The following is a 26,732-nucleotide window of genomic DNA, read 5'->3' on the forward strand; positions in this document are numbered from 1 at the left end:
TGAAAGAAATGTGATAAATTTAGTATCGGGTACTAACTTTTTTGAGATTCAAAGTTAGACACCGCCACATGGGTCAGTACTCTGCGGCTGTACCCTCCCCCCTGGTAGTTTTATTTTTTATTGAATATTAAAATCTCAAAAATAGTATAAAAAATTTTAATCAAATATTTTATTTATTCTTTTAGCAGAAAATATATCCATAGTAATTTGTAGTGTAAAGTTATCATTCAGTTGATTTCAATTTTCTGTACAAGAATACTTTAGCATTATTTACAATCCTCAAAAGATTAGGCCATGCCCAGCATTTGCAGCATTTTTTGCATTATTTTGCAGCTTCTACTCTCAATCCTCACGCATTTTACATTATTTTAATTTATAATACTGTGATGATCAATCCCTTTTATTTCGGCTTTTAAAAATCTCCATACATTTCTTAATATATTATTTTATCATTTTCATTATAAAAAAGCAAATACGAAAAAAAAAGTGAAAATGGCAGCCGTGGATACAAACGAGGTTAAAAAGGAAAATCAAAGTCAACATGTGAAAATTGACCGGCGGCCGAAACGAAAAAAGCCTGGTTTCCACGAAGAGATGTTTGATGAAACAAAGTATTACTTTAAGAAAGGTATTAAATCTTGCACAGTTTTATTTTGATTTCACATCTCATCATGTCTTTAAAAGTTTGAGTCTGTTTCCTTTGCCTTACCCTTAGAGAGAGGAATTTAAATTGGCGTTTTTGGAACCCTTAGAGAGACTTTCCTCAAAATCTTTTGTCGATTTTCACTCGATTTTTGTCCAAATTTTGGAAAATCACGACCCTTTGAGAGAGGAAATTTTGAATTTCGTGATTTTTGGACCCTTACAGAGCCTCAATTTTCTTTTTAGTAGTTTTTGCACCCCTTTGAGAGACTTTCGAGGGTGTGAAAAAGGAACCCTAATGGCTCGCACATACCCGGCACCCTTTTTGCCTAAGTACCCCCCCCCCCTCCTCCGCGTTTGCCTTACACCAAAAACTCCATGAGCTTGTATTTGTGTCATACTGGTTCGAACGACATATCAGATATCAGATGTCTGATGTCATTACATTTACGAGCTTACAGATACTAGTCTACTCAATTCGTGATATGCACCACTGCAATGTCTTCTGACATTACATCACGGACCCAATAGTTGATTGGTTCTAAGTGACGTAAAATCAGTCAATACGTCACTTTCAACCAATCAGCTGTTGGCTCCATGGAAGACATTGCAATGGTGCATATCATGAATAGACAGCTCCAGTATTTTAGGCCTTACGACACCCCTGTGTCACAAACCCGCTGGGACCCCAGCCCCACTGGAAAATTCGGCGACAATTTCGTCCCCGCTGGAATTTCGGATTTGGAAATTGAATATTCAATGTTCAAAAAATAATTATACTTCAAAACCATCCCACTGGAGTTTTTAACCTTGGAACAATAGAATTTCTATCCCCATTGGGATTTCAATAGGAATTTTTATTTCTACTTTGGAAAAAAGTTCCACCGGGCTGTGAGACAGGAGTGTTTTACGTTACGCTCAAAACGAAGCAAGATATGATATGATGACTTTTGACATTTTCTTTTATCTTTGTAAATTTGAACCCGTTCACGTCTTGCTTTGATAGATGCTAAAGTAATGAGTGCACTATTATTTGGACTACACGATTTTTTATAAGAACATCCAAAACTTTTGAAGCATTAAGATTTTCTTATAATGCTCATAATGAGTATTCTTTTATGCAATTTCCTAAGAAAATGAAATTACAATGTTGAAATTAGACTAAATTAGGCGAGACCAATTTGATTAGTTGTTTTATTTTACGGGCTCGACCGACCTGATATTCTAAAAATCGAAATAAAAATAAAATTCATTTCGGTAGTACATTCTTATTTTCATTGCTTTACAGACTGCCAAATTTTCAAAATTTTGGTTGTTTTACCAAGGTTTTCAGAATTTTATGTTCGATTTTTCATTTTATCCATGAATTCGACCTTTTTGTGTTTTTTTTTTATTTTTTATTCTCGTCACGATATTGTGGTTTGTGCTGCCTTTTTAGAAGATTTTATAGGTGAAATTCTAATTTTTGTTTTTTCGACGACCGACCGGTTTTTTTTTCTTTTTTTTCCTTCTTTATAATTTGAGAAACTACATTACGCCTTCTTTTTTGGGTAGCTTGGCCCGTAAAATAACAAAATAAATTTGCTTCGCCTTATAGTATTTAATAATTGAACTCAACAAGCCGAAATGAATAATATTGACTTGGCGAACATAAGTATAACAGACGTCAACCGTTTGATTCGATGAATTGCTAAAAAAAGGGGAAAAGGCGATCGGATCCAGTGTTTTTAGAGTTCATTAAGTCTTAAAATGTTCATAATATTTTGGCCAAGATTTATGTTCTTATATAGTTTGTTCTTATAAAAAAGCGTGTATAATTATAAAAATGTAGTTTATGCAAACTGATATTATCCTGTAACATTTATCGTATTATCATATAATACCAATATTACTGTATGACGCGGATTATAAACGATTCAAGATTTTCTTTGTTTTTACAGGACTGCGTTTCGTGTACCCATATCCTTTCACTTTTACTGCACACATCAAGAAAAGATGGTTGAATTTGAAGTTGATCGAGTTGTTTGAAAGAGAATTTCACATGGAAACCATCGAATATTATGTAAATCTATCTTTGTTTTTTTCTCAGGTCAACCTGGTTATAGAGATTTCAACTTTTTAAATCTTTGAGAGAAGTTAACTGTATCACTGAGGCCTTTCAGCAGATTTACTCGTCATGTCATGCCATCACGTCATTATTGTAAAATTCTAATTGTGCCATTACGCCAAAAATGTTCTCCTATTACGCCATCCCACCTTTCTGATGATTTTTTAGGCGTTGAGTCCAGTGAAGTAGACTAGAGAATATTGCCATATCGGAATTTTTGACATACAGTTGACGCTCTCTAATTCGATCTTCAAGGAGAATCGAGTTTCCATCGAATAAGGGAGTTTATCGAATAGTAGAGCGTCGTTTATGAGAGTTTCTTGTTGACGGTGAGTTTCAATATTATCGAATAAGGGAGCGTATCGAATAATAGAACGTCGAATAAGAGAGCGTCAACTGTAATTCTTTTGGTCATGGTTTTCTGATTTCTTTTCTCCATAAAGGGACTGGATCTAGTGAAATGGATTTGCTGCTTGCTCAAGCAAAGACAAAAGAAATCTGCCAAATTACACTGAGTCACTTATCAGCGCCATCCAGTCTATCAAAAAGTAATAAGTGGTCCTCGGGCTAATCACAGTAATGCTTGATAACATATTTTGTTTGTTTTTTCAGGAAAACGCAATCAAGATTGGAAAGATAAAAGGTATCTTTTGATGAAAATCTTTTATTGATGAGAACCTGGTACCCTAAATAAATCTCGTTGTAGTTCTTAAAAAATTTCGAAACTTTTCTTTTGGGCGGCATCTGAAAGCTCTTAGAATGTGTTTTTTATGAAATATTTATGTTTTCATTTCATGCCCGAAGAATTAATTGTAGACCATTACGGTTCCGTATCATTTCGAAACGAAACTGTTCTGAAACAAGTGCGAACGTCAAAATTTGAAACGTCAAAAAAGAAGACGTTACAAAGGCAAAACAGATCGAAACGCTCCACTTTTTTCATCGGAACGGAACTGCTCCGAAATGGTTCCGAAACCGCCAATGTGAACACTCTCGATCTGTATAGTAGAAAACCCTAACAGAAAGACACGAAACCGTAACGTCTGAACATTTATTCCTTGTTTATTCCTTCATTGCTATGTCCAATAATTTTCTTTCAACAGTAAACGATCAGATTGTGACAAGAGATCGCAAGTTGACAAGTAAAGACATCCTCAAGACAATTGTTCACCGGTAAAAGCATGAGACTTTATGAGTTATTCCCACTGACCTTCATAAACCCTTGGCCAAGCTATATCCGCCATCTTTAATCAGAGCTATCTTTATGAAAAAGGGTTTCTGCAATGAATCCATTGCAGTGTTGAAGCCTTGCCTAATGTTGAACTTAACCCGAAAATCAATACTATGTGTGTTGAATTTTTCAAATTTGCAACATTTTTGCAACTTTTCCAACGATTCGAACGTTCTACAGCCAAACTCACTAAGTTAACTTTATATTTACGAATTTGTTTTTTTTAATATGGTAAGTGCAACCAACCATAGGAAATCGGGAAATAGGCAGGAAAGTCAGTAATCGGCAGATCGGGATCCCCCCGACAACAAGAAAGTAAACAAAACATTTTTGTCAACAAAACCAAAAAAGAACTGAAAACCTTTTGTTTAAGGTGACACTACTGATTGGCTGGGTTTGTCTTGCTACTTTGACTACATTGAATTGATTCAATTTGCTTTAAAATTATCAACAACATTAAAAAGTGCAATTAATTTCAATAGGCAATTAAGATTAAACATTATTCTCAACTTCAGTTGAGTTAGAATCTGAGAATGTGTGTCTGTCTGTGTGTCTGTCTGTGTGTGTGTATGTCCCAAAACTTTGGGGCAGCCTGGAGACTTCAAAAATTGTTCGATTTGGCTGAAATTTGGCACACTTGTTCCTTGGGTGAATATCTGGGGGTGTTTTTTTCATTTTTCAAAAATTTTGATTTTTGGGGTCTGGGGACGAGTTTTTCGCCAAAACGAGGCTAAAACTTTGGGGCAGCCTGGAGACTTCAAAAATGGTCGGATTTGGCTGAAATTTTGCACACTTGTTCCTTGGGTGAATATCTGGGGGTGTTTTTTCCCATTTTTTAAAAGTTTTGATTTTTGGGGACTGGGGACGAGTTTTTCGCCAAAACGAGGCTAAAACTTTGGGGCAGGCTGGAGACTTCAAAAATAGTCGGATTTGCTTAAATTTTGCACACTTGTTCCTTGGGTGAATATCTGGGGGTGCTTTTTAAATTTTTCAAAAATTTTGATTTTTGGGGCCTGGGAAGGAGTTTTTTTGCCAAAACGAGGCTAAAGCTTTGGAGCAGTCTACAGGCCTCCAAAATGATCGGATTTGGTTGAAATTCGGCACACTTGTTCATCGGGTGAATATCTGGGGGTCTACACCTGGGCCTATGAATGATTTGAAGCCACTGAAGTTGAGCCCAGTGCGTTGCGCACGTTCGACTATTAGAATAGAGAATTGACATTAAAGCAATAAAAGGAACTTGTTCCAAACGTCTCTTCCAAAATCATTACACATTTCTTATCTCTAGACATGAACCACCTGTTGTGCACGAACCTTTCGAATTTCTACAGAACGACCAAGATATGATTGTCATCAACAAACCAGCCTCCATACCGGTCCATCCCTGTGGCCGGTACCGTCATAATACCGTGGTCTTCATTCTCGGAAAAGACCACGGGCTAGAGCGGCTGCATAGTATGTATGTTTATCTGTGGGCCATAGGTAGTTAGGACTGGTTGCGCTCTAGTAACGACTTCCGGTTGGTTAGACGCAAAGATCGAATTAGAGAAGATTTTAAATTGAAGATTTTCAACATTTTTCAAAACTTTAGACCAATAGTTAGTCGACATTAGCGCGCAGTGGCCCTGATTACCCATCATGCTTTGTGACTATGAAGTGACCTATTCGACTGACCGTGTTGTGGTAAACAGTATGGAAATACTTAATTGTTGAATCCATCTTTTATGCGAATCTTAATCTGTGTTGAGTCACGTCTCTACAATACGCATGTTGAAAGGTATAGAGTTTTTTTAACGTAATTCCCGCCATTATAGAAGCAAACGTTCGAATCTGTAGAGGGGATCCCTTACGCAAATCGAACGTTTGCTTCCATAATGGCGGAAGTTACGTAATTTAACAAAACATGAGAAACCTCTATTTTTGTCTTGATTATTCTTCGATCATCCGATCGTTTTTACTCTTTCCTTTTGTTTTAGCGATCCATCGAATCGACCGTTTGACATCTGGTATACTTATGTTCGCCAAGTCAGTATTATTTCGACTTAAGCTAAATTATTTAAATACCATACGCTGGTCTAATCTCGACATCCGTCATCTAATTAGGACACCCTTCTTTACAGTTGGGAATAAAAGGACGGTCGGAATAATACATCAGTCGGAGTTGCTGATAGAGAAACTATAATTTTGCTTAGAAAAAATCTTTGTCTATCAGTGATTCCGACCTTTCTATTATTCCTATCTTTAAAGAAGGGTGTCGAAATTAGATGAAGGATGTCGAAATTAGACAAACTCACGGTAGTATCTTTGAAACTATATTTTTGTTTTTGCTTAGCGATCAGATAGGAAAAAATCTTTTGTGTATCAGTGATTTCGACCTTCTCATTATTCCTATCTTTAAAGAAGAATATCGGAACTAGAAGAGGGGTGTCGACATTAGACCAACTTACAGTAGTATTTTTGAATCCTTCACAACAGATGAATATCTGGTCAGAAGCAGAATAAGATACCCAACCTCGTCCACGTGTAACCTAGGCTTTATTTACGATAAATGATGGACGCCAGAGATTATCATTTGGGTGTCAATTGTCTGTACACAAACCCGATATCTACGGCTTATTTCAAAATTCATTGCCGTATAGGGTCTGTTGTCATTGTCTTCAAACCGACCGCTGCGATGGAGTGTTGGTAAGAGAGGGGAGACGAAGAGAGAAATGTTGCTATTTATAAATCATACTTCATCGCAGAGGTCTCCGTGGGGGAATTTTTTTATCAAACAGACAATGCGCACAGAGTGTACTACGAAGCGATAAACGTGAGATACACTCTGGCACAGAGTAGGTATAAGTAAGTATCAAGTATCAAAAGCCGATAATACACGGGGTACGAGGTTTTTGGCCACCGTATCAGGTAAAATGGTCTGTTTCTCAAATTTTTACCCCCTTTTCTTCGATAAGATAAGATTTCTTTCACCGAAAGAAAAACACATTTAGTATCTATCTTGAAACAACCCAGCTGGCACACAACGTTTTTTCGACGTTTATCTAACGTTCACAACGTCCATATAACGTTAGATGAACGTTGAAACAACGTTGTGGGCCAGCTGGGAAAGGGCAAAATGTTCCCTTTCAGAACACCAGAGAAAGCTAAAGCAATGGAGACAGCAGTTCACGGACGGAATGTGGAGAAAGTATACTACGCTCGCGTCGAAGGTGATTTCCCTAGGTAAGTGGAAAGTTGTTTGTTTTTGTCAATACTGTTTGGCAACATATATACTCTTTTCTCGAGTTCTTTTCTTTTTTGTCGATAAAAGTTTGACCCATCATGTAATAGATTTTTTCTTGACTTACCCTTAGTTTCTGAGAATCTTTTTATAGAATTTTTCTCGAGTCTGAGAACTTTTGTGTCACGTGAACAGCAGCTCTCACTTGAAAAATAATGATCATAAGAAACTATGAAAAATGATCAAACATATTTCTTTAGTCCGCCCATTATTAACGACTTTTAAAGAAAACCTCATTTTTTCATTACTAAGCAATGAATATAAAGTGCTCATTAAAAAACATTATCCAAATGAAACCGGACAGGCTGTAAATTTCGCATCTACAATCAGTGCCAAAATACTTGGCACAAAAGGGAAATTCCCCACGAAATTCTATAAACACAAACAATTTGGAAGCGCTCTAAATTAGGTTGGAAGGGTAGAGTTTTAACTCTGAGTTTTAACGCTAGACTTAAGATCTTAGGATCTGAGGATCCAAAAGTTCAAAAATGGTCCGGTAGGGCTTGAAATATAGCCTAGAAACCAATAAATCCCTCACAGATCGAAATATTCGATGAAGCCAAGTTGAAGGCCCGAAATTAACATTCTCGCTCGAACTTCAATTTTCGAAAAATGGTAGAATAGCCAAAATTGCCAATATGTTATGGCACTGATTGTTGGTCTGTTTGTGTCTGTGCTTGACCATCTAAACCTAATATGTGGTTAGACTGGAGATTCAAAAATAATTAACTGGAATTTGGCGCAAAGCTTCTGATTGTCTGTTTTTTTTTCATTTTTCTTATTTTCACATTTTCAGGTCTGCGGACTTAATGATATTCTCTACAGTCAACACGGCATATTCTCTTGTTACAAATTTTTCCAAACCATTAAGGGAACTTATTTTGGTGAGAACTAATTTTGGCAAATTTGATGAGTTTAGACAAAATTCGCCAAAATGAATTTTTGTTGTTTTTTTGTCTCAATATCCTTAAATTCATCAAAATTGCAAAAAAGGACAGGTTTAGGTTATTGTCATTCGCCAAAATTAGATCTCGCCAAATTTACCAAATTTTGGACCATTCGTCAAAATAAGTTCTTGTCAATATTAAAAATTTTCAAAATTTAGTAATTCGCCAAAATTAGTTTTCGCCGAAATAAGTTCGCTAAATGTAATGAGCTGTTATTGAATAATTGCCAACTCCAGTGCAGGATTTCTCGTTGTCAATCAATTTCGTTCACTTTGGTTTATATTTCTAGTGAAAGTATTGTCGTTGAAGAACCGTTATTAACCATGTCTCATAAAATCGGTGTTTGTCAAGTTCATGTAGACGGGAAACCATGCTCTACCACTTTTCACAAGATATCGTTCAATGGTAAAAGCAGCTTGGTTCGTTGTAAGTTAATTCTCATGCTTCATTCTTTTTATTAGTGTTTTTTTTTTCTTTTGCACTGAGGTTTTTAAATGAAACAATAGAGTTTCGAAATCTAAGCCAATCAGCTGTGCTTTAAACATTCTTTTGTTTTAGATCTCTATTGATAAACTTCTTTGGTTAAAAATTTCTATTATGTTTAATCCTACTAATAGGTGAATTCCCGTTGGGGGTCATATATACAGTGGAGTCTCCATAACTCGAAAACCACACGTGTAAAACAAAGTTGTTCGAGTTAAGGATATTTCGAATTATGATTAACATTTAAAAGGCATTGTTAACTGAAGGGACGAGGAAGCTTGTTCAAGTTAATAAGGAGATATTCAATTTAAAGAGGTTGAGTTAAAGAGACTCTATTGTATTATTTCCAAAAGGATCTTTAGTCCTTGTACACGAGCGTCACGGGTGATTTTTCACTTTTAGAAAACTTGATAGGTTAGCCTCCGTACTTTTTCTTTCCGAAGAAGAAGAGTTTTGTTTCATTTTTCCATAAATGTACCCGTTTCATATCAGACACATATTTCATATCAGGACAGTGTCTACCTATTGTTATATCATGCTGATATAAGCAAAAAATGGTTATTATTTCCTCTTTCTGACCAATCTTGCTCCACATCCGTTTCAAACCAAAGTGAAAAAGCTTGTAAATTAAAATTGACGAGTAAGCAAACGATATCACTCTTATTTAAAAACAAAACCTTTAACATGTAAGATTAAATAATGTTTATTTCCAATCCTTTATTCGGTGTAGGTTTACCACGTACAGGACGTATGCATCAGATACGAGTCCATTTGCAATGGCTTGGTCACCCCATTCTAAACGATCCGATTTACAATCATGCCACAGCTTGGGGTGAAGGTGGTGGAAAGAAAGGGACAGAGATTGATGTCAAAAAGGTTTGAAATACGTGTTGGGTATAGCCTGGATATATTCTTTTTAATCAAGCCTGGAATCAGAAGCCTGATATAAGGCTGACGGCAATAGCGAGTTTATGTATTCGAGATAAATCGAGGGGGACGGTATAAAGCAAAGCTGACATGGGGTCAAAATCGCCGTCCACTTTGCTCGACGACGGTAAAAACACCAAGATACCGTCGTCTGTTTAGGTGAGCAAAGGCGATATTGAGCCGTACATCAACTATCGACTTTGTTTTGTATCGATTTCACTTACCGTCGCCCTCGATATCCTCCGATACATAAACTCGGTAATATAGCGTGTTTAGGTGGTGTGTTTAGCCTCTACGCTATATGTCTTTTTAATCAAGCCTTGAATCATAAGGCTTAGCTAAAGCTGATGGCACTAAAGCGTCATCGGCGCTTAGCTTTTTTAAGCTTTTTTAATTCTAGTAAGTGAAACTAGCTTGGATTCCTAGGATATTCTAGAGATTATTATGATCAAATCTAGAATCACAGGCTCATAGGTACGGAAAAGTTTATACCGATAGAAATTGGGCTTAAAATTGGGAAACCGGTCTCTCGGAAGACGCTCTTTTTCAGACCTGTACAAATAAAACGATGCTAGTATTTTGTTTGATGAGAAATAATAGAATTGCTGAACAAATTCCAGGTGGTGGCTGAACTCATCCGAACACGTAAGGACAAGTCGTACGACGACGCCACTGGTGGTCAGGACGAAAATAGAGCTACGGCAAAATCCGAGAAAGACAATAATAATCATCGTCAGTCGAAAAAGCTGAAAACAGACGACGGGGGTTCTGTCGAAGTAAAAACGGAGATAACGTCTAATTCTTCGAATTCAATAGACGCTGATGCTAATCAGAAAAGTAAAGTTCAAAATGGCTGTTCACTAAAAGGGGTGAGAGAAACAGACAATATAAAAACGAACGGTACTTCAGACAAGTTAAGTCATTTAAATATTCAGAAGGCAAACTCAACTGAGTGTGAAACAAACTCTACGACAGAGAGCGAAACTTCTGCAATGGAGAACAAAGTTAAAGACCTTTCTACTCTAAAATGTGAAGAAAATTCTAATAAGGAGAGTGTGGCGGAGAAGAGAGAAGGAAGCTCTGGGAAGGAGGGTGAAGGAAAGCTAACAAAACGAGACTTTAAAAACATAACTAATACGACAGAGAGCAATGGAAAGATAAAAGAAAACACCGCGAGGGAGGGGAGCGAAGAAACCACGGCGATGGAGGGGAGAGAAGAAACCACTGCGATGGAGGGTGAAATTGAAGAAGAAGAGGAGTCGTACACTTCGCTTGATATTGGAGAACAGTATCATGACCCCACGTGTACTGAATGCAAAAGAGCCTGGAAACTACCCAAACAATCCGAACTTGTCATGTATCTTCACGCTCATTCGTATAAGGTACGTTGCTTTCCATTGAGTGAGTGAGTGAGTGAGTGCTTGCTGTCCTGCCTCTTCGAATTTTAGAAAAGGGTGGACAAAAAGTGAGCAGAAAAAGAGTAGTTAAAATATTGCTTATAAAAGATTTAATGAAGTCATTACATTAACGTCAGAAGAGGGCAATTTATTGACTTTTGACAGCCAACCTTCTGCCCATTTAATTGACAATCAGAAAGGCAGGGCGAAAAGTGGGGGCGTCTAAATCTAAGTTAATACATTTATAAACCTATCCGAAGTCGTTGCATGGAATTTCTAACAGATACAGACCACAGATATCTTACATAAAACACTAGATAGAGCTACTCCGTCCCTATTTGAATCAAAATAATCCACCATCTTTAATAAGTGGACCATAGTTCAGTGCCGGCAATTTGATTGATCAAGCCCTCGTCGCTTCGCGCCATTTAGATTTTTTTTGCTTGGCTGAACAAATTGCCGGCACCGAACTGTGACCTACTTTCAGCAAAGGTGCCGCATTATTTTGCTTCACCTCCCTTGCTTGGGAAAATACAGAGTAGCTCTATCTAGTGTTTTATTTAAGATATCTATGATACAGACTTTTTCCGACATTTCTTCCTTGTAAGCTCTGATCTAGTCTCTTCATTCTTTGTATTGTGGTCAATTATTTAATTGTCTAAGATATTCGTAATTATGTACCTGGTTTTCCTTTCAATTTTCAGGGCCCTGGTTTCGAATATAAAACAACATTACCTGAGTGGGCGAAAGATGATTGGTTAAGAGATTGATGAAATTAAGATAAAGAATAATACAAGAAAAACTTTTACACGATTAACGATTAAGACATTCTCCATGTGTATTTTTCTCTTTATAAAATCCCTCTCTAGTTACTTTGCTATAAATTTCTTACAACTTTTACGTGCTAGATATTAGGGCGCGGGGCCTTTAGTTTCATTGTCACATTTGTTCTCTGTTCAAAAATACGCACGGCGCTTTGGTCCTCGTTAGACTGCTCTGAACGATACATTTCCCAGAAGATTATCTTACGTGAGGCTTCGGTTGTTCTTTCTTTAATTTGCTCCTAGTTTTTCTGGATTGTGCTCTCTGGGGTTTATCAATCATTGAGGTCGGGGGAAGGGGGTTAGGGAACTAATAAGCATAGTTAAGGAGTTCGTTTTAAGGTTTACTACAAAAATTTTACAGAGCTCATAGTAGATAATCGATTATATTGAGCCTCGTATATTTGTAAAATATTTTATTTTCACACACAGTAAAAATTAAACAAAAAGTAAGATATTGGTTGAAAAATCTGGAAAATGACGATAGCAATAGGATTTGAAGGAAGTGCAAATAAGATTGGGATTGGTATCATTGAAGATGGAAATGTTTTATCAAACGTTCGACACACTTATATCACACCTCCTGGAAAAGGTTTGATTTTGAAATTCATTTTTAGACGGGAAGTAGAGAAATCTTTATTAAACTAAAAAAATTCCCTCCCTTCCTGCCATCCTTCTCATGGCGTTTCATTTTTTTCCAATCTAGTAAGGGCCTAATACTATATAAACATTCAGAAGAACTATTTTTATACAGCAGTATCGCCATGTAATTACAATATTGATTGCCTTTTCAGTGCCGTAGAAGCATTTTTATTAATTGGGCTGAGGATTGGTAACAACGCGAGGACAAACCATGGTTTGGCCCAAGGGAAAGCCCCCATGCCCCTGGCACTTCTTTTTATTGAATTTTTATCAAATTTGATTGGATTCTGTGTGAGTGACTTATTATTGATAACTATTGACTAATTTCGTTCATTTGTTTTTCTTTCCAGGATTTCTACCACGTGACACGGCTAAACATCATCAAGAACATATTTTAGATATTTTACAAAAGTAAGAACATCTTTTGTAGAAATCCTAATGATAAAAATATTTGCAAAAATTTCAGGGGGGGTCATGCAATTGCTCCATGACACAATGATCAGTAACTACCATTTTGGGAAAGTTTTTGTCACATCATCGCCAGCAAATTTTACTCCGCTGTTGAGTAACTTGTTTTCCATGCTCAAAAAAAGCACATCACCTCATAAAATAATTTGCGGATTAAAAATTAATTTCAATTCAAAATTCAAATTTCAATTTCCTCTAAAAAATTGCAATCATAAGCTCAGTTACTGAATTCCGGATATTCTTAGTAAATTTTTAATGCAAATTTCATCATGAATAGGGTGTATTCATAGTATGGTGTATTTAAGGGAACCTTTCTTCTCTGCATTATCAATTCTTTCGGCAAAGAAAAACAACGTTAAACCGGCTATATCCAATTTTATCGATTATTTTGTTTCTTATTCAGAGCACTGGAAGATGCCAATATCAAACCAGAACAAATCGATTGTGTTTGCTTTACAAAGGGTAAGGTCTATTGCGCCATTCCATTTTATCTCCATACAGGGGGCGGACGAACATTTCCACGGGATAATCCGAGAAAGATTTCCTGGATTTCGTCCACCGTCACTTTAAAGTACAAAAAGAAATTAATTTTTTCCTAGGTTTTTTTCAAAATTTGCCATTTTCCAGGGGGTATCCTCACATTTCCAAGAATTTTATTCTGACTTGAAAAGGTTCGTCCTCCTGTATGGAAATTTAATGAAACAGCCCATTTTCTTTGTTGTCCTCGCGAGCGAAATAGGTGCAGTTTTTGAAAAAGGGGAATTTTCTTAAGAGAAATAGAACGGGAGCTAGCCAGTGGTTTTAAAGCTACTTCCTTGTGTTTTACCATTCTAGAGAAAGGTGGGAAGATCGAGCAAATCTTCAAGTGTTTTTCCACTGAAAAGGCTATTCCATCACTACAGTCGACTCTCGCTTATCCAAACAACTTTTATTCGAATCTTTCTACAATTCGAATTTATTCTTAGTTCCCATGAGAGAGAAAACCTCTTAAGATATTTTCTAGGATTTAAATATCTCCGTTATTCGAACAAATAAGATTCCTCGTTCGAGTTCGAATTAGCGAAAGTCAATTGTACATATTTGGTGATGTTAAGAGAGGTAACGTCCGATAACCATATTATTATATTAACGATAACACTAAAAAAACCTGAAAAAGTGATCTGAATAGAAGTTTTGATTTTTTGTAGGACCAGGTATGGGAGCACCTCTGGTCTCAACGGCTGTGGTTGCACGCACTGTAGCTCAGTTATGGGATAAACCTCTGGTTGGTGTCAATCATTGTGTTGGACGTATCTTTTCATTTGAGTTACAATGCCTTTCACCATCAATGCCGTTTTCCGTTCGTGGCATCCCCACATATTTTATCCAAAATGATTATCCAAATGGACTGTTCCATTAAATTTCCATTCAGGGGGGGGGGGTTGGACGAAGCTTTTCAAGGCAAAAAACGATTCTTAGAAATTTCTGGATACCCCCTGGAAAATGGCAAAATTTGCAAATTAATCCTTAGAAAAATTCTTTTCATACCTTAAAAGTGAGGATGGAAGAACTAAAATCAGTCTTTTACTCCCTGGAAATTTTAGAATAACCTTTAACCCTCTTGAAAAATGAAAAAATACTGCTTTATATCTCCTGGAAATTCTTCTCCGATTACCCGCTTGAAATGTTGGTCGACCCGTTCTGTATGGATATGAAATGGAATTTCGTACTCGATTTGTTCGTTTACCTTATTAGGAAAACCTCATCCTACTGAGCGAGTGGTTCTGCAATCCTGATTCCTTCGTTTGCCTCCTAGCTATATCAGGATTGGTCAAGCAGGAATTTTTCTAAGCACTTTGAGCTGGGCCCTTTTTTGTAAACTTAGATTGAATTTCTAATATACTTGAAAGGGAACTTGCTCTGCAAAGCTGTACATTGATGAAGCTGGGGGTCTTGTGGGTGTTCAGAGGGCGAAGCTCCCAATTTTTTTGAATATGTAGATAATAATTAGTTAGTTTTGCTCATAAAAAACAAAAAAAGTTTAATTTCGCTAGAAAAAATCTATTTTGGATTGAGTTTCAATCCTTGGTCAAACCACCACACTATTAATAAAAGTCAACTTTACAGCTATATCAGTACAATAAAATATGAACCCAATATGTGTCAATCCTTAACAAGAATAATTATAAAGATATTGAAATGGGGCGACTCGTAACGGGAGCGCAAAATCCAGTCGTTTTGTACGTCAGTGGTGGTAATACGCAGGTCAGTGATTTATTTCTACTCTATAGTATCTTTCCAACGTAACGTTATGGTCACCGTTATGCTAATTATTTATTGTTTATTTTGCAAGTTGTTTTTTTTAGCTTGAAATTTATTGTGAAAATGTCGAGTGAAAATCAAATCAAATACGTACTGTAAATAATGGGTTGTTATATAAAGCCTAAAGGGGTTAGTGTCTTAAATTGGGTGTGGATATTTTGGGGTGAAAGATAGATCAATGAAAATCTAGTGGTAACAGATTCCGTGAAATAACATTTCTATCACATAGGATAAAAAAGACCGGAGAGACCCAATGATCTACTATTTAACCATGGGCTTTGTTAATGACTCTCTTGATTTGGATGAACAACACATGATTCTTAAATCATTTCTTTTTCAGGTGATCGCATACTCACAACAGAAATATCGGATTTTTGGTGAAACTATAGATATTGCTATTGGTAACTGTTTGGATCGATTCGCTCGAGTATTAAAGGTATTTCTCATTTTTTTTAACTGATTAAGATTAGATTTGAAAATGTTGGAATAGAGAGATTTTCGTAAAAGGAAACTATTTAATATTTCTGCCAGGAACCATTCATCTGATTTATCTGATTTATTAATTTCAATTTTCTATGGACCCTGCTAAAAGGGTTCAATTGAAAGTTGGACTTCCCTTATAATTATTCTAGTTATCAAACGATCCAAGCCCTGGTTACAACATTGAACAAATGGCCAAAAAGTAAGACACATTTCAAACGTTACCACATATCGTTAAATTTTTCCAATATAATTTTCTCTCCTGAGACACCATGTATTCAAACGAGCCCGCAGGGTCGGATACAGGAGGTAGGCTATCTTATTCATGGAGAGTAATTAGTTTCAATATAAGGTAATACGATAATAAAGTGCACTCTCCTCCATTGGTTATAGCCTCCCTCTGTATCCGAGCCTGAGCCCGGCTGCTTTATTAAATCTACGGTGAAAAAGCGCTCAAGGGTTTCTCGTGCAAGTGTGTCTGATTTAGAATTCGACTATTCCGCCATGTGGATTTCTATTTAACCTTAGATTTTCAAACGTTTGAATTTCAAAACATTCGATTCCGGTAGGTCGTCATTCAGGATGAGAAAACATGACGGACTAGTCAGCTCAAAATTTTGGCACATTTCCCTTATTATAGAAAGCCCAATCCAGTCAAGGAGTTATAAACTGTAATTATATGGCTGATTACATTTAGCTTAGAAATGTAAGGGAGGAGCGGGGTGATTAATCCGTAATAGCTCTGCTGTAATCACCCCTCCTCGAAAAGAGAAAAAGGAAATTTTCGAAGAAATGCCTTACGTTCAAAAACTAATCGATTTCATAGTTGCGCAATTCGAATATTTTAACTGTTTGGTTGATCATAGTGGATAAGTGACACTTGAGTGTCCCACTTGAGTGTCCCGCTAGAGCGTCCCACCGTCCCACATCCCACTTATCTAGTTTGCCAGTTGGTTGTCATTCGCTTCTATTCAGTGACAAAAGTAAAAAAGGAAGATTGGAAAAATATGTGAACAAAAGTAAGTATTTACACTGAAAGTTTCAAGCTAATGGCCTTAACGTGTCTAGAAACTCCCGTAACTTTCTGTTTTCTTTTATTACCAGAGGAAAGAAGTACATCGAGTTACCTTACACTGTAAAAGGGATGGATATCAGCTTCTCTGGTATCCTCTCATTTATTGAGGTATGAATAAACCGTTTTGTTTTGTCCCTTACGAATTTGTTTTTCCCAGTTTGTTAGAATAGTTATACAGTGCGCCCCAAAAAAACGGAAAAATTGTCATATAAAGTAAAATCCTCATAATTTAGGCCAAATTTTATGACTCGTATACTTAATATTTCGATCTCCAAAATTTGTTCAATCATCTTGGAAATCTATTGATTTCAATTATTCCAAGACCAGCTTAGATAAGGAGTTTTGAGGATTTGACTTTATATTTGGCCGTTTTTTTCAGGACACGCTGTATGTAAGTTCCAATTAAAAGGTCCGCAAATTGGAGAGTAGACTGTGCAGTAGAGATCCTTCTGTTGAAAGATTCTTTATACAGATGGATGTGTGTTGTCTTTAAATCCAATCTTCCTCATGTCTGGAAATGAAGCTCTCGTCCACGAACGAGAGTCCCTTTACCCTATTCTCGAAACAAATTTCGATGTTTCTTTCATACTATTTAATAATTTAATGGAGTCTCCATAACTCGAACACGTAGGGGAAAACACAAAGTTCTTCAAGTTAATGTGATATCGAGTTATGAAGTAAGGTTTATAAGGCAATGTTAATTAAAGGGGCCATAAAACTTGTTCGAGTTAAGGAGACATTCAAGTTATAGAGGTTCGACTTGAAGAGATTCAGCTATATTTATAGGGTTTGTTAAGTGAAAGGACCATAAAACTTGTTCGAGTTATAGAGGTTCAAGTTAAAGAGATTGTACTGTACTGTACTGTATATCGTTTTGTTCAGGCAGCAGCTGACAAGATGATGAAACGTGGAGAATGCACTGCTGAAGATCTTTGTTTTTCACTCCAAGAAACTTTATTTGCTATGCTCATTGAAATTACTGGTGAGGTTCGATGAACAGTCGGTACAAAATAATTTGATCACCTTAAGGAAACTTATTAAATAATTTGCTCACTCGCCAAAATAAGTTCCCGCCAAAATCAATTTTTTTGTTTTTTTGCCTAAATGAACCCTGAAATTCACCAAAATAAGGCAAAATAGAACGCTGTCATTCGCCAAAATTAGTTCCCGCCAAAATTTGAAAATTTCGCCATTCGCCAAAATAAGTTCCCGCCAAAATTAATTTCTTTTAGGATTTTTGCTGCCCGCCAAAATTAGTTCCCGCCAAAATTAGTTCCCTTAAGGTAATCCTTCTCAAATTTGTGGTTTTGAGAATTACTAATACAAATCTGAATTGTTGTAACAAAGATAATAAAAAGTTTGAAGGGTCATGATGTCACATAGACTATCCTATCGTCGACAGAAGGCCACTAAAATGGGAATAATTCAGGAGACGGAATAAATTTGAAAATGAAGTTCATCCCGGGGCCGAAAAGCAATGGCTTCCGCCATTATTTTTTTCCGTAAACCGCCGTGTTGGCTGTAAACTTTGTTCATATATCTATTTCCCGCGTTTACTATCCTTCTATCGGACGAAAGCATCGTGTAGATATAACAGCAAAAATTGAGATTTCTGTGGTTTTTTTTTGTCCTGAAGAATGCTTTTTAAAATTTTGCAAGTTTTTCCTTTCATTTTTTCTTTACACTAGAGCGAGCAATGGCGCACTGTGGATCAAACGAAGTTCTTATTGTGGGTGGTGTTGGATGTAAGGAGTTCATACTCATTCATACGCAATTTCCTTACAAGCCCTACTAAAGATATCTATCATATTCTTTTTACACACTAGATAGGCTAACTGCTTCCACACCCTTGGAAGTGTGTCCAGTTTTAGTCCGCCATGTTATTTTCCAATTTACCTTCGATTTTCGAACGTTCGAATTTCAAAACATTCGAATCGTGCTGTTGATGACCAGAATTGAAAACAAGACGGCGGATTAGTCAGCTCTAAATCTGGACACGCTTCTTGTATACGGGTTGCTGTAAATCAGAACTTTTACCGTCCTCGATTTTGCGGGGCGGAATTGCGGGTTATTCCAAATGGCTTCAGTCACTCTACCGTCATCAAAAGTGCAAATACATAAACTCGCTATTACATCTAAAGTAGGGGTATAGTGTAAATGGCAATGTTTTTTATATAATTTCTATGTTCGTAAATCTTATTTTTTGTAGGCAACAAGCGACTACAAGAGATGATGGGTATGCAAAACTTTTTATCATCCTTTTCTCAATGAAGATGAAGATGTTTGATATTTTCGTAGGCTTATGAGAGAGTTAATGTAAAATTCCTACATTTGCCAAAAATTGCTAAAAAACAGATTTCACCATCCACAGCCGGACCAGGATAATTTGTCAATCTCAATGTTTTGATTCCTCTTTGAGTATGACGAACAGACTTTATTTGCAAATTGAACCCGTCATCGCTCGATAAGATCGTTTCTTTTGCAAACTTTGTGCTCGACATCCTCACAGTGCCGTCCTTTAAACTACCTATGTGTATCTTTACATTATCAGGTAAAATGGCTGAAGAGAGAAACGGAAAACTATTTGCCACGGATGAAAGGTAAACCTTGAAAAATTGAAATTGCTTAAACTTTACACCAATCTGAACCGATCATGAATTTATTGTGATACTAATACACAGGTAGCAAAATTAAAGTCTGAAGACAAATCACGCTTTAACTCGAAATCTTTAAATGCTTGTTACATAATATTATTATCCATATAGCGGTCATTAAGTAAGTCTATCGGGCGAATAATCAAACTGCGCGGGCAGAAAAGAACAACAACGACCTCAAACTGAACGCTATTGTTATATTTATTTCTGATTGGTCGGAATTTATCAACAAGTAAAACAAGTAACATGGGAAAACAATCACGTGATATTATTATATTATTTTGCAACCCGTGTATTCATACCGTTGGGAAATCAGTTAAGTTTGTCAAAATTCTTACAACTCTTGACGAAAATCCTTTCAAGCAGGAAAAATTGATAAGCATGATAAATTTGTGCAGATTTGTTACTATTTTTAGATTCGTCGCGTTGTGATGCTATTTTTTTCGAATCGGTACGAGTTATATAAAATACGAGAAAGAATATCAAATTGTTTATTTTCGTTTAGGTTTTGTATCGACAATGGAGTGATGATTGCTCAAGCAGGCTGGGAAATGTTTCGTTCAGGTCACGTGACCCCTATGGATGACACGTGGTGCACTCAGAGGTGAGGAGAGAAATTATTCCTCTAAATTTCGGAGAGTAGAAAGTGATTGTTTTTCCTGAGTCACTATCCATGTACTCTGTACCAGAGTGAATCTCGTGTTCATCGTTTTGGAGTACAAAATAAAAATTCCCGTACTGAGACCTCTGCGATGAAGTATGATTTATAAATCATCATCATCATCATCCTTCGATCTAGGTCCGAGAGGAAACAAACAATAACCCTCTCTCCACAATTCACGATCAGCCATTACTGTTCCGAGCTCTAGCGTTTCCAGGCCTGTTTCCCGCTTTAGAGTGTCGAGAAACATTCGTTTCCTCGAACGTTTAGGACCGACAGGACACCAAAGTAAAAGATCTGAGATTATTTCATGTTTTGAACGATGATCTATAAATAGCAACACTCTCGTCGTCTCCTCCGTCTGGACTCAAATGCAGCGGTCGGTTTGAAAAAACTCAAATCAGAAAAAACGATGACAACAAACCCTCTATGGCAATGACTTTTGAAATTAGCTGTAAACATGGGAATAGTGCTTGAAAAGTTGTGCACGTGGGAGGGAGGCCTTATTAAATGATTGCCTTAGGAGTGTTGTTTGGAAAGATTCTTGAATTCATTGAAGGAAGCGGACAGGCGAAATACAACGACGTGGTTACTAGTCTAGTTTGTAAATTGATTAAAAATGGCTCTGTTTCCTTTGTCCAAATTATGATTTCAAATGTTGAACCTGTTTTTCTTATGCTGTGTGTCAGCTAAAACCAATAACAGTGCTCAATGTTAATGAAAACAGAGCTTTATACTAGTTTGAGTAAAGAAAACGATTAAGTTTAATTTCATACTCTACCTGTTCTTCTTGTGTTTTTGCTAAACATTCTCCCATTCTTTAAACCTTTTAGATATCGAACTGACGAAGTCGATGTTCTTTGGCGTGATTGAAACAATTGAGAAGGTCAGATATAAGGATGTATCCAGAACCTGTTTGTCCAGTAAGGATGTTATGTAAAAATATGGATTAAGAAATGTCTAGAAACTGCTCATATACCCTGATACATCGTATTGGCCATGAGGATAATTGACTAAGAATACAATCCAATGATTGCTACTTGCTGTATAATGAGACTTTATTAAAGCATGAATGATAGCTTTTGGTGTCGGTGGGTGGTTTGAGAGTATAACTTTCCATGCAAGTTCTGAGGAAGCAATCTCTATGTTTTCTAACAGAAAGATGTAAATAGACGCACAAGTTGTATGTTACGATGCATGCATGCTAAAGATGTGTTTACTTCCCAAAACAATATGTTTCTTTTTTTTTTGGAATACATGTTTTTTTTATAAACAAGTGTCTGCCCCTACATCAGGCTCGCAATATGCTTAGCATTCTATTGTTAGGTTGTTTAGCCATTGTTTAGGTACCAAAAACTGAGCCTGCATATCGTGCTTATAAACGTTATGCTTGTAAAAGAAAAAAACATGTATTTCAACTTCGTACAAACTTTAGATGTAGTTTGTTCAGAGCTTTTTGGAGTGTGAAGTCATTTACTTTACTCTGGCACTATGATCAAATCACATCGAGTTGAAGGTTTATATTACCTGTCCCATAGGTTTTAATCGTCTGCGGTAGTGCGGAATTCGCTCTTTTTACGTCTGGAATGGCGAAACCCACCGAAAATTTGGTGCCAATTCCGAGATTCCAATACAAAACCGTAGATAAGTATAGAGAACCCATTTCGTAGGTGCCAGCAGCCTAAGATTCCGACCGATATTTCGGTAAATCTCGAAATTTAGGTTTTTGGTATCAAGGATCCTTGATTTAGCTTCTGTACAAAATACTCGATCCAAAATTTTTGAAGGCTTTGGATGTTCTTAACCTTTTTTTGAATTGTTGAGCATAAGAATGTTCTTAACATGCTCTTATTTTTGTGCATTTTCCTGAGAAAATAGGCGTTTTAGAGTATAAAAAACCTTAAAATGTTCTTAACTTCTTAATATTTAGGCCATTGAAGCATTATCTTCTTAAATATAATTTGTTCTTGTAAAATTGTAAAAGAAAAATAATTGAAACAAACCTTTGCTATCTCACTGATTACTTTGTTAAAACGCGAGTAGAAACCAACCTTTCAAAAACAATGAAACAAGATTGCGTGCGGTATTTTGTTGTGAGAAAGTCATAAAGGAATTCCTGTCACTATTAACGACTGAATATTGACACTGCAATAAAAAATTTTTGATGACTTTTGCACATTTTTTCCTTAATTTTTGTTTCTTGCAAAATTTAATCTCTTTGAAAATTGATAAATTGTGCAATGCTCATATAATCATATCTCGAATACATTTTGTCAATACACGTTTTTTTTTATAAGAACAAACTATATAAGAACATAAGGCTTCGAGACCCAAAAATTTAAGAACATTCTAAGAACATTCTAAGACTTTGGAGACTTAGATTTTTTTATAGCATCCTTTTTTTTCAAATAAACTTACTGCCTTTCCATAAATTTGTCGGAAAACTCTTATGTAACAGCGTTTCGAAACCGAGAAAGGTGTTATACTTATGTGACGTAATTCATGAAAAGCTTCTTTGCTATATGATGCTTTGTAGCTGTAAACAATTTTGATTTGTTTCGGTTAATGAGATTTATCCGAACCAATCTTCTATATAGGGCTTGAAGCCATCCATTTCCTCCATAAGTTGCGCAATGATACAGATGCCAAATCGAAAGTACAATTTACCGCTATTACATCCAAAAATGTAGATTAAAGAAAGCGTCAAAAATGAGTTTCAAGTCTTAAGGTGTCTGTTTCTCCTGGGAACTAGGTCGGTCGAAGCATGTTGTGGATCAGGCTAATCTAATTTAGTAAAGAATCAAAAATCTGACGTTTTCATCACCCCATGTCTTTCTTGTTCATGCTTTGAATTTTCAAACCTTACAAGATGCATATATTTCGAGTTCTTTTTCTACTTATTTGTGTTAAAAATATCGGCTGGAAAAAGAGCTTTGGGCTTTACTTCATTGGTATCGATCACACGGATAATTTACTGATATTTTCGTTCCTACAATCAGTGCCATAATATATTGGCACTTTTGGCTAATTTACAATTTTTCGAAAATTGAAGTTCGAGCGAGAATGTCAATTTCAGGCCTTCAACTTGATTTCATCGATTATTTCTATCTGCGAGGGATTTATTGGTTTCTAGGCTATATTTCAAGCCCTACTGGACCATTTTTGAACTTTTGGATCCTCAGATCCTAAGGTCGTAAGTCTTACGTCCAGCATTAAAACTCTACCCTTCGAACCTACTTTAGAGCACTTACAAATCGATTGTGGTTTCAAAACACCCCGGTGAATTTCCCTTTTGTGCCAAGTATTTTGTCACTGATTGTACTTGAAAACTGATACCATGTTTATTTACTTTTTCACATACTTGAAGCTTGTAGCTTCTAAGCGTTTATTTACCTGAAATTTGTAACTTTTAAGGACTTCTTGGTATTTAGAAAGATCAATGTTATTTGTTTTTCATGTACGTGAATGAATTCGTTTTACGCAATACACTTTCGTAGTGACAATATTGTGTTTAAAAGTCGAAGAAAATATTTGTCTTCTATATCCTACATACCTTTCCCTAATAGCGAGTTTATGTATTTGCACTTTTGATGATGGTAAAGTGGCTGAAGCGATTTGGAAAAACTCGCAGTTTCGACCCGCAAGACCGAGTACAGTAAAAGTGCTGATTTACCGTCGTCCTCAGTCAGTCAGGATGTAGACAATTCACCGTCTCCGTCGCAGAAAAAAACACACATAAACTCTGCAATATGGGAAGGATAACTGAATTTCCCTAATATCTTTTTTTGATTCTTAATAAACTTTCGCAAAAATGAATTCAGAAAATTTCGCGATTGCTTCGGTTCGCCAAATTTACATTTACTAAAATTTTAACTAAGTCAAAAGACAAAAGTGTCAACAATTCAAGTTTGTAACAATTTTTAAATGTTTTCATTCACGTTGGTTATGCTGGTGAAAAAGATTTTTCCTGAATTTGCGAAAGTTTATGTCGTAAAATTAGCAATTTTTCCGCCTCGGGAAACTTTTAGAGCCTAAAGTAAGTTTTCTAAAGTGAAGATAAAAAAGTAAAAAGAGGTACTGTATTGCTTCGAATAAACGCCCTGGGCGTTTGTTATTTTTTTTGGTTTTTAGGAGAAACGTCTATTCCAGGGGGCGTTTAAAAGAAAGTGATGTTTATAAAATAATTTTTAACCGACGTAATCTTTCTGCTTTTATCGCTTTTTGAGCACAAATAATTGCAGGTGTAAAAATAGGTCAAAACTTGTTTAAATAATTAAGTTTCCCTTCAAATGATCTTTTCTTACACAGCTACTTGTTTCAAATAAACGCCTCTCCTAGAGGGAGTTTATTGTTTATTGAAAATTTTTCCTTTAAGGAGGGGCGTTTATTCGAGCGTTTGAAACACCCCCTTGTTTGACGTAATATGGTATTTGAAAGTTTACAATTTCACGTTCGTTCGGTAAGATTGTAAATAGTGAAAGATGAAACTACCATTCTCGTCATAACTCAATCAACCTTGATTCAATTAGAATGTCTTGCCAAAGTTTGACAGCGTTGGTCTTTACTGTGATGGAAATGAATCGGCCAAGATCAATTAAAAACATTATTACTGTCACATTTTCCAAGAAAATGAAGTAGTTGGGGCTTAGAGTTGTTTACAAGCCGTGTAATACAGTAATAAAGGTGTATGATAATAATATCATCTTTTATGAAATTTTGTGCCTTCAACTAGTTATGCTTGAGACTTTACTACAGTTATTGGGCTCTTCCAGAAAAAAATTTTACATGGGGGTGGAGGATATAACAATTTTTAATGATTTACCCCCTGGACAGGGTTACTTTTAGCCCCCGGACAATAAGTTTTACCCCCGGACAAGCATCTGCTGACCCCCCGGACACACCAAATTACCCCCGGACAGAGCAAATTTACACCCCGGACAAGCAAATTTTGATGATTTTTTCGCTACCCCCTGGACAATATATCCTCCACCCCCCATGTAAAATTTTTTTCTGGAAGAGCCCATTGTAGCATTGAAGCCTATAAATGTTCTTAAAAACATATTTTTATTTTCACCATTTTATGGGTACTTTCGCGGGTACTTTTGTCCATTTTTCTAAGAAAATAGGTGTTTTAGGGTCTGCAAAGCCTTAAAATGTTTTTAACTTGTTCTTATTAAATTCGAAGCCTTGTGTTCTTATATATAGTTTGTTCTTACAAAAAAAAACGTGTAATTCTTGGAATGATATTAAAACATGCATTTATTACGGTCACTCGGTCTTTGACAAAAGGTTTTCTGCACTTTATTCTGACGAAAATACCTTGCAGCTAAACCGGCTGGCTGATAATCAGAATTCGTCAAACGACTTGACTTGCAAGTTTGTACAAAAGATCGTTGAAATACACTTTTTTTTATAAGCATACGGGAAAATCGGGTCGAGGCTCAGTATGTTTAGCAAAATCTCATTTTCAGCCTTAATTTATGCTTATTTATGCTTAGACTTTTTAAGTCGGGACATTGATTCGACTCAAAAGATTACATATTTTAACTAACTCTAACCCTAACCGTAATCTGGTCCAAAAAAACTTAAAACAGCTTTAAAATTAAAAGTAACCCTAAAAAGGTCAGCGTTTTAGAAAAGCTGCGCACATTTTTTTGCATTTCAGCTTGGATGTATGCTTAGCATTATGCTTATTTTTACCGAGTTTGAGCCTAAGTATGCTTATAAACGTTATGCTTACAAAAAAGTGGGTATTTGAAAACATGAAAAGTTTTGTTTTTAGATAAGAAGTGATATCGTTTGCTTACTCGTCAGTTTTAATTTACAAGCTTTTTCACATTGAATTGACACATATGTGGAGCAAGATTGGTCAGAAAAAGGAAAAAAAATAACTTATTTTGTTTATTCAGCACAATATAAAAATAAGCAGACACTGTACTAGCCCGGGGTCCACTTAAAGCTTTTTGATAGACTGGATGGCGCGATTAAGTGGCCCGGTAATATATGGTAATATGCTTTTGCTTAGGCGGATTGTAAAACAGTCCGCCAGATTTAAGTTGTTATTGGAAGGTAAAAACAGTATGAAGCAATGTTTTTATTTGAGAATAAGGGATTGCAAATCTGTTAATGCTGTTTGTTTCTCATTTTTGAGTATATCTTTCAACTCCAAGTAGTTTTTTTGTTATTTGGATTTTAATTTGTTTTTTTCAAAATGGCAACCTCGTCAAATTCTCCTAGTCTACTTCACTGGACTCAGCGTCATAAAAAATTATCAAAAAGCAAAGTTCAGCCAAAAGTAGACTCTAGTCTAACACTGTCCTGATATGAAACGGGAACACCTATGTAAAATAAAAACCTTTAAACATTGTTTGTGCCAACGTTTCGGTGATCGCACGGACTGTAAAATGGCTGCGGTCTGTTGGCGTAGGCGAAGACGAAAGGTCAAAGTCTTCCTTCCGGACCGAAACATTAGAGCGTCATTTAATAAGAGCATGATGAAACGACGCAATACTAAAGCGCTTCGAAATTTATCAGACTGCAATACGGAACATTTTTACTTAGAGAATCACTTCATCGTATAGTAAAACACCTTAATACACCTTTTCCACCGTAGTGG

At 36.1% G+C, this 26,732-nt stretch overlaps 2 protein-coding genes across 3 annotated transcripts; both read left to right on the forward strand.

Annotated features, from left to right (window-relative positions):
- The first annotated feature begins 470 nt into the window (after positions 1-470).
- LOC136822515 (pseudouridylate synthase RPUSD2-like) lies at positions 471-11,955 on the forward strand. Its single transcript, XM_067078779.1, has 11 exons — positions 471-628; positions 2,583-2,704; positions 3,362-3,392; positions 3,853-3,922; positions 5,269-5,435; positions 5,957-6,005; positions 7,110-7,202; positions 8,497-8,633; positions 9,421-9,566; positions 10,238-10,999; positions 11,719-11,955. Exons 1-11 carry the CDS (start codon positions 493-495, stop codon positions 11,782-11,784), a joined length of 1,779 nt encoding a protein of 592 aa, XP_066934880.1. The 5' UTR covers positions 471-492; the 3' UTR covers positions 11,785-11,955.
- Positions 11,956-12,265: 310 nt separating this feature from the next.
- LOC136822516 (tRNA N6-adenosine threonylcarbamoyltransferase-like) lies at positions 12,266-21,342 on the forward strand. Of its 2 annotated transcripts, XM_067078781.1 has the most exons (14): positions 12,266-12,427; positions 12,828-12,888; positions 13,349-13,407; positions 14,133-14,234; positions 15,116-15,189; positions 15,587-15,682; positions 15,879-15,928; positions 16,831-16,909; positions 17,684-17,783; positions 18,490-18,546; positions 19,011-19,037; positions 19,353-19,401; positions 19,961-20,059; positions 20,950-21,342. In XM_067078781.1, the coding sequence occupies exons 1-14, from the start codon at positions 12,313-12,315 to the stop codon at positions 20,987-20,989; spliced, it is 1,008 nt and encodes a 335-aa protein (XP_066934882.1). In that variant the 5' UTR covers positions 12,266-12,312; the 3' UTR covers positions 20,990-21,342. The 2 variants fall into 2 exon arrangements, with proteins under 2 accessions (XP_066934882.1, XP_066934883.1); XM_067078782.1 differs by lacking the exon at positions 18,490-18,546 and having other exon boundaries at positions 20,950-21,071.
- Positions 21,343-26,732: the final 5,390 nt, after the last annotated feature.

The sequence above is a fragment of the Clytia hemisphaerica genome, unplaced genomic scaffold, assembly GCF_902728285.1.
Source record: "Clytia hemisphaerica strain Z4C2 unplaced genomic scaffold, Clytia hemisphaerica genome assembly, whole genome shotgun sequence".
In the NCBI taxonomy this organism is placed as follows: domain Eukaryota; kingdom Metazoa; phylum Cnidaria; class Hydrozoa; order Leptothecata; family Clytiidae; genus Clytia; species Clytia hemisphaerica.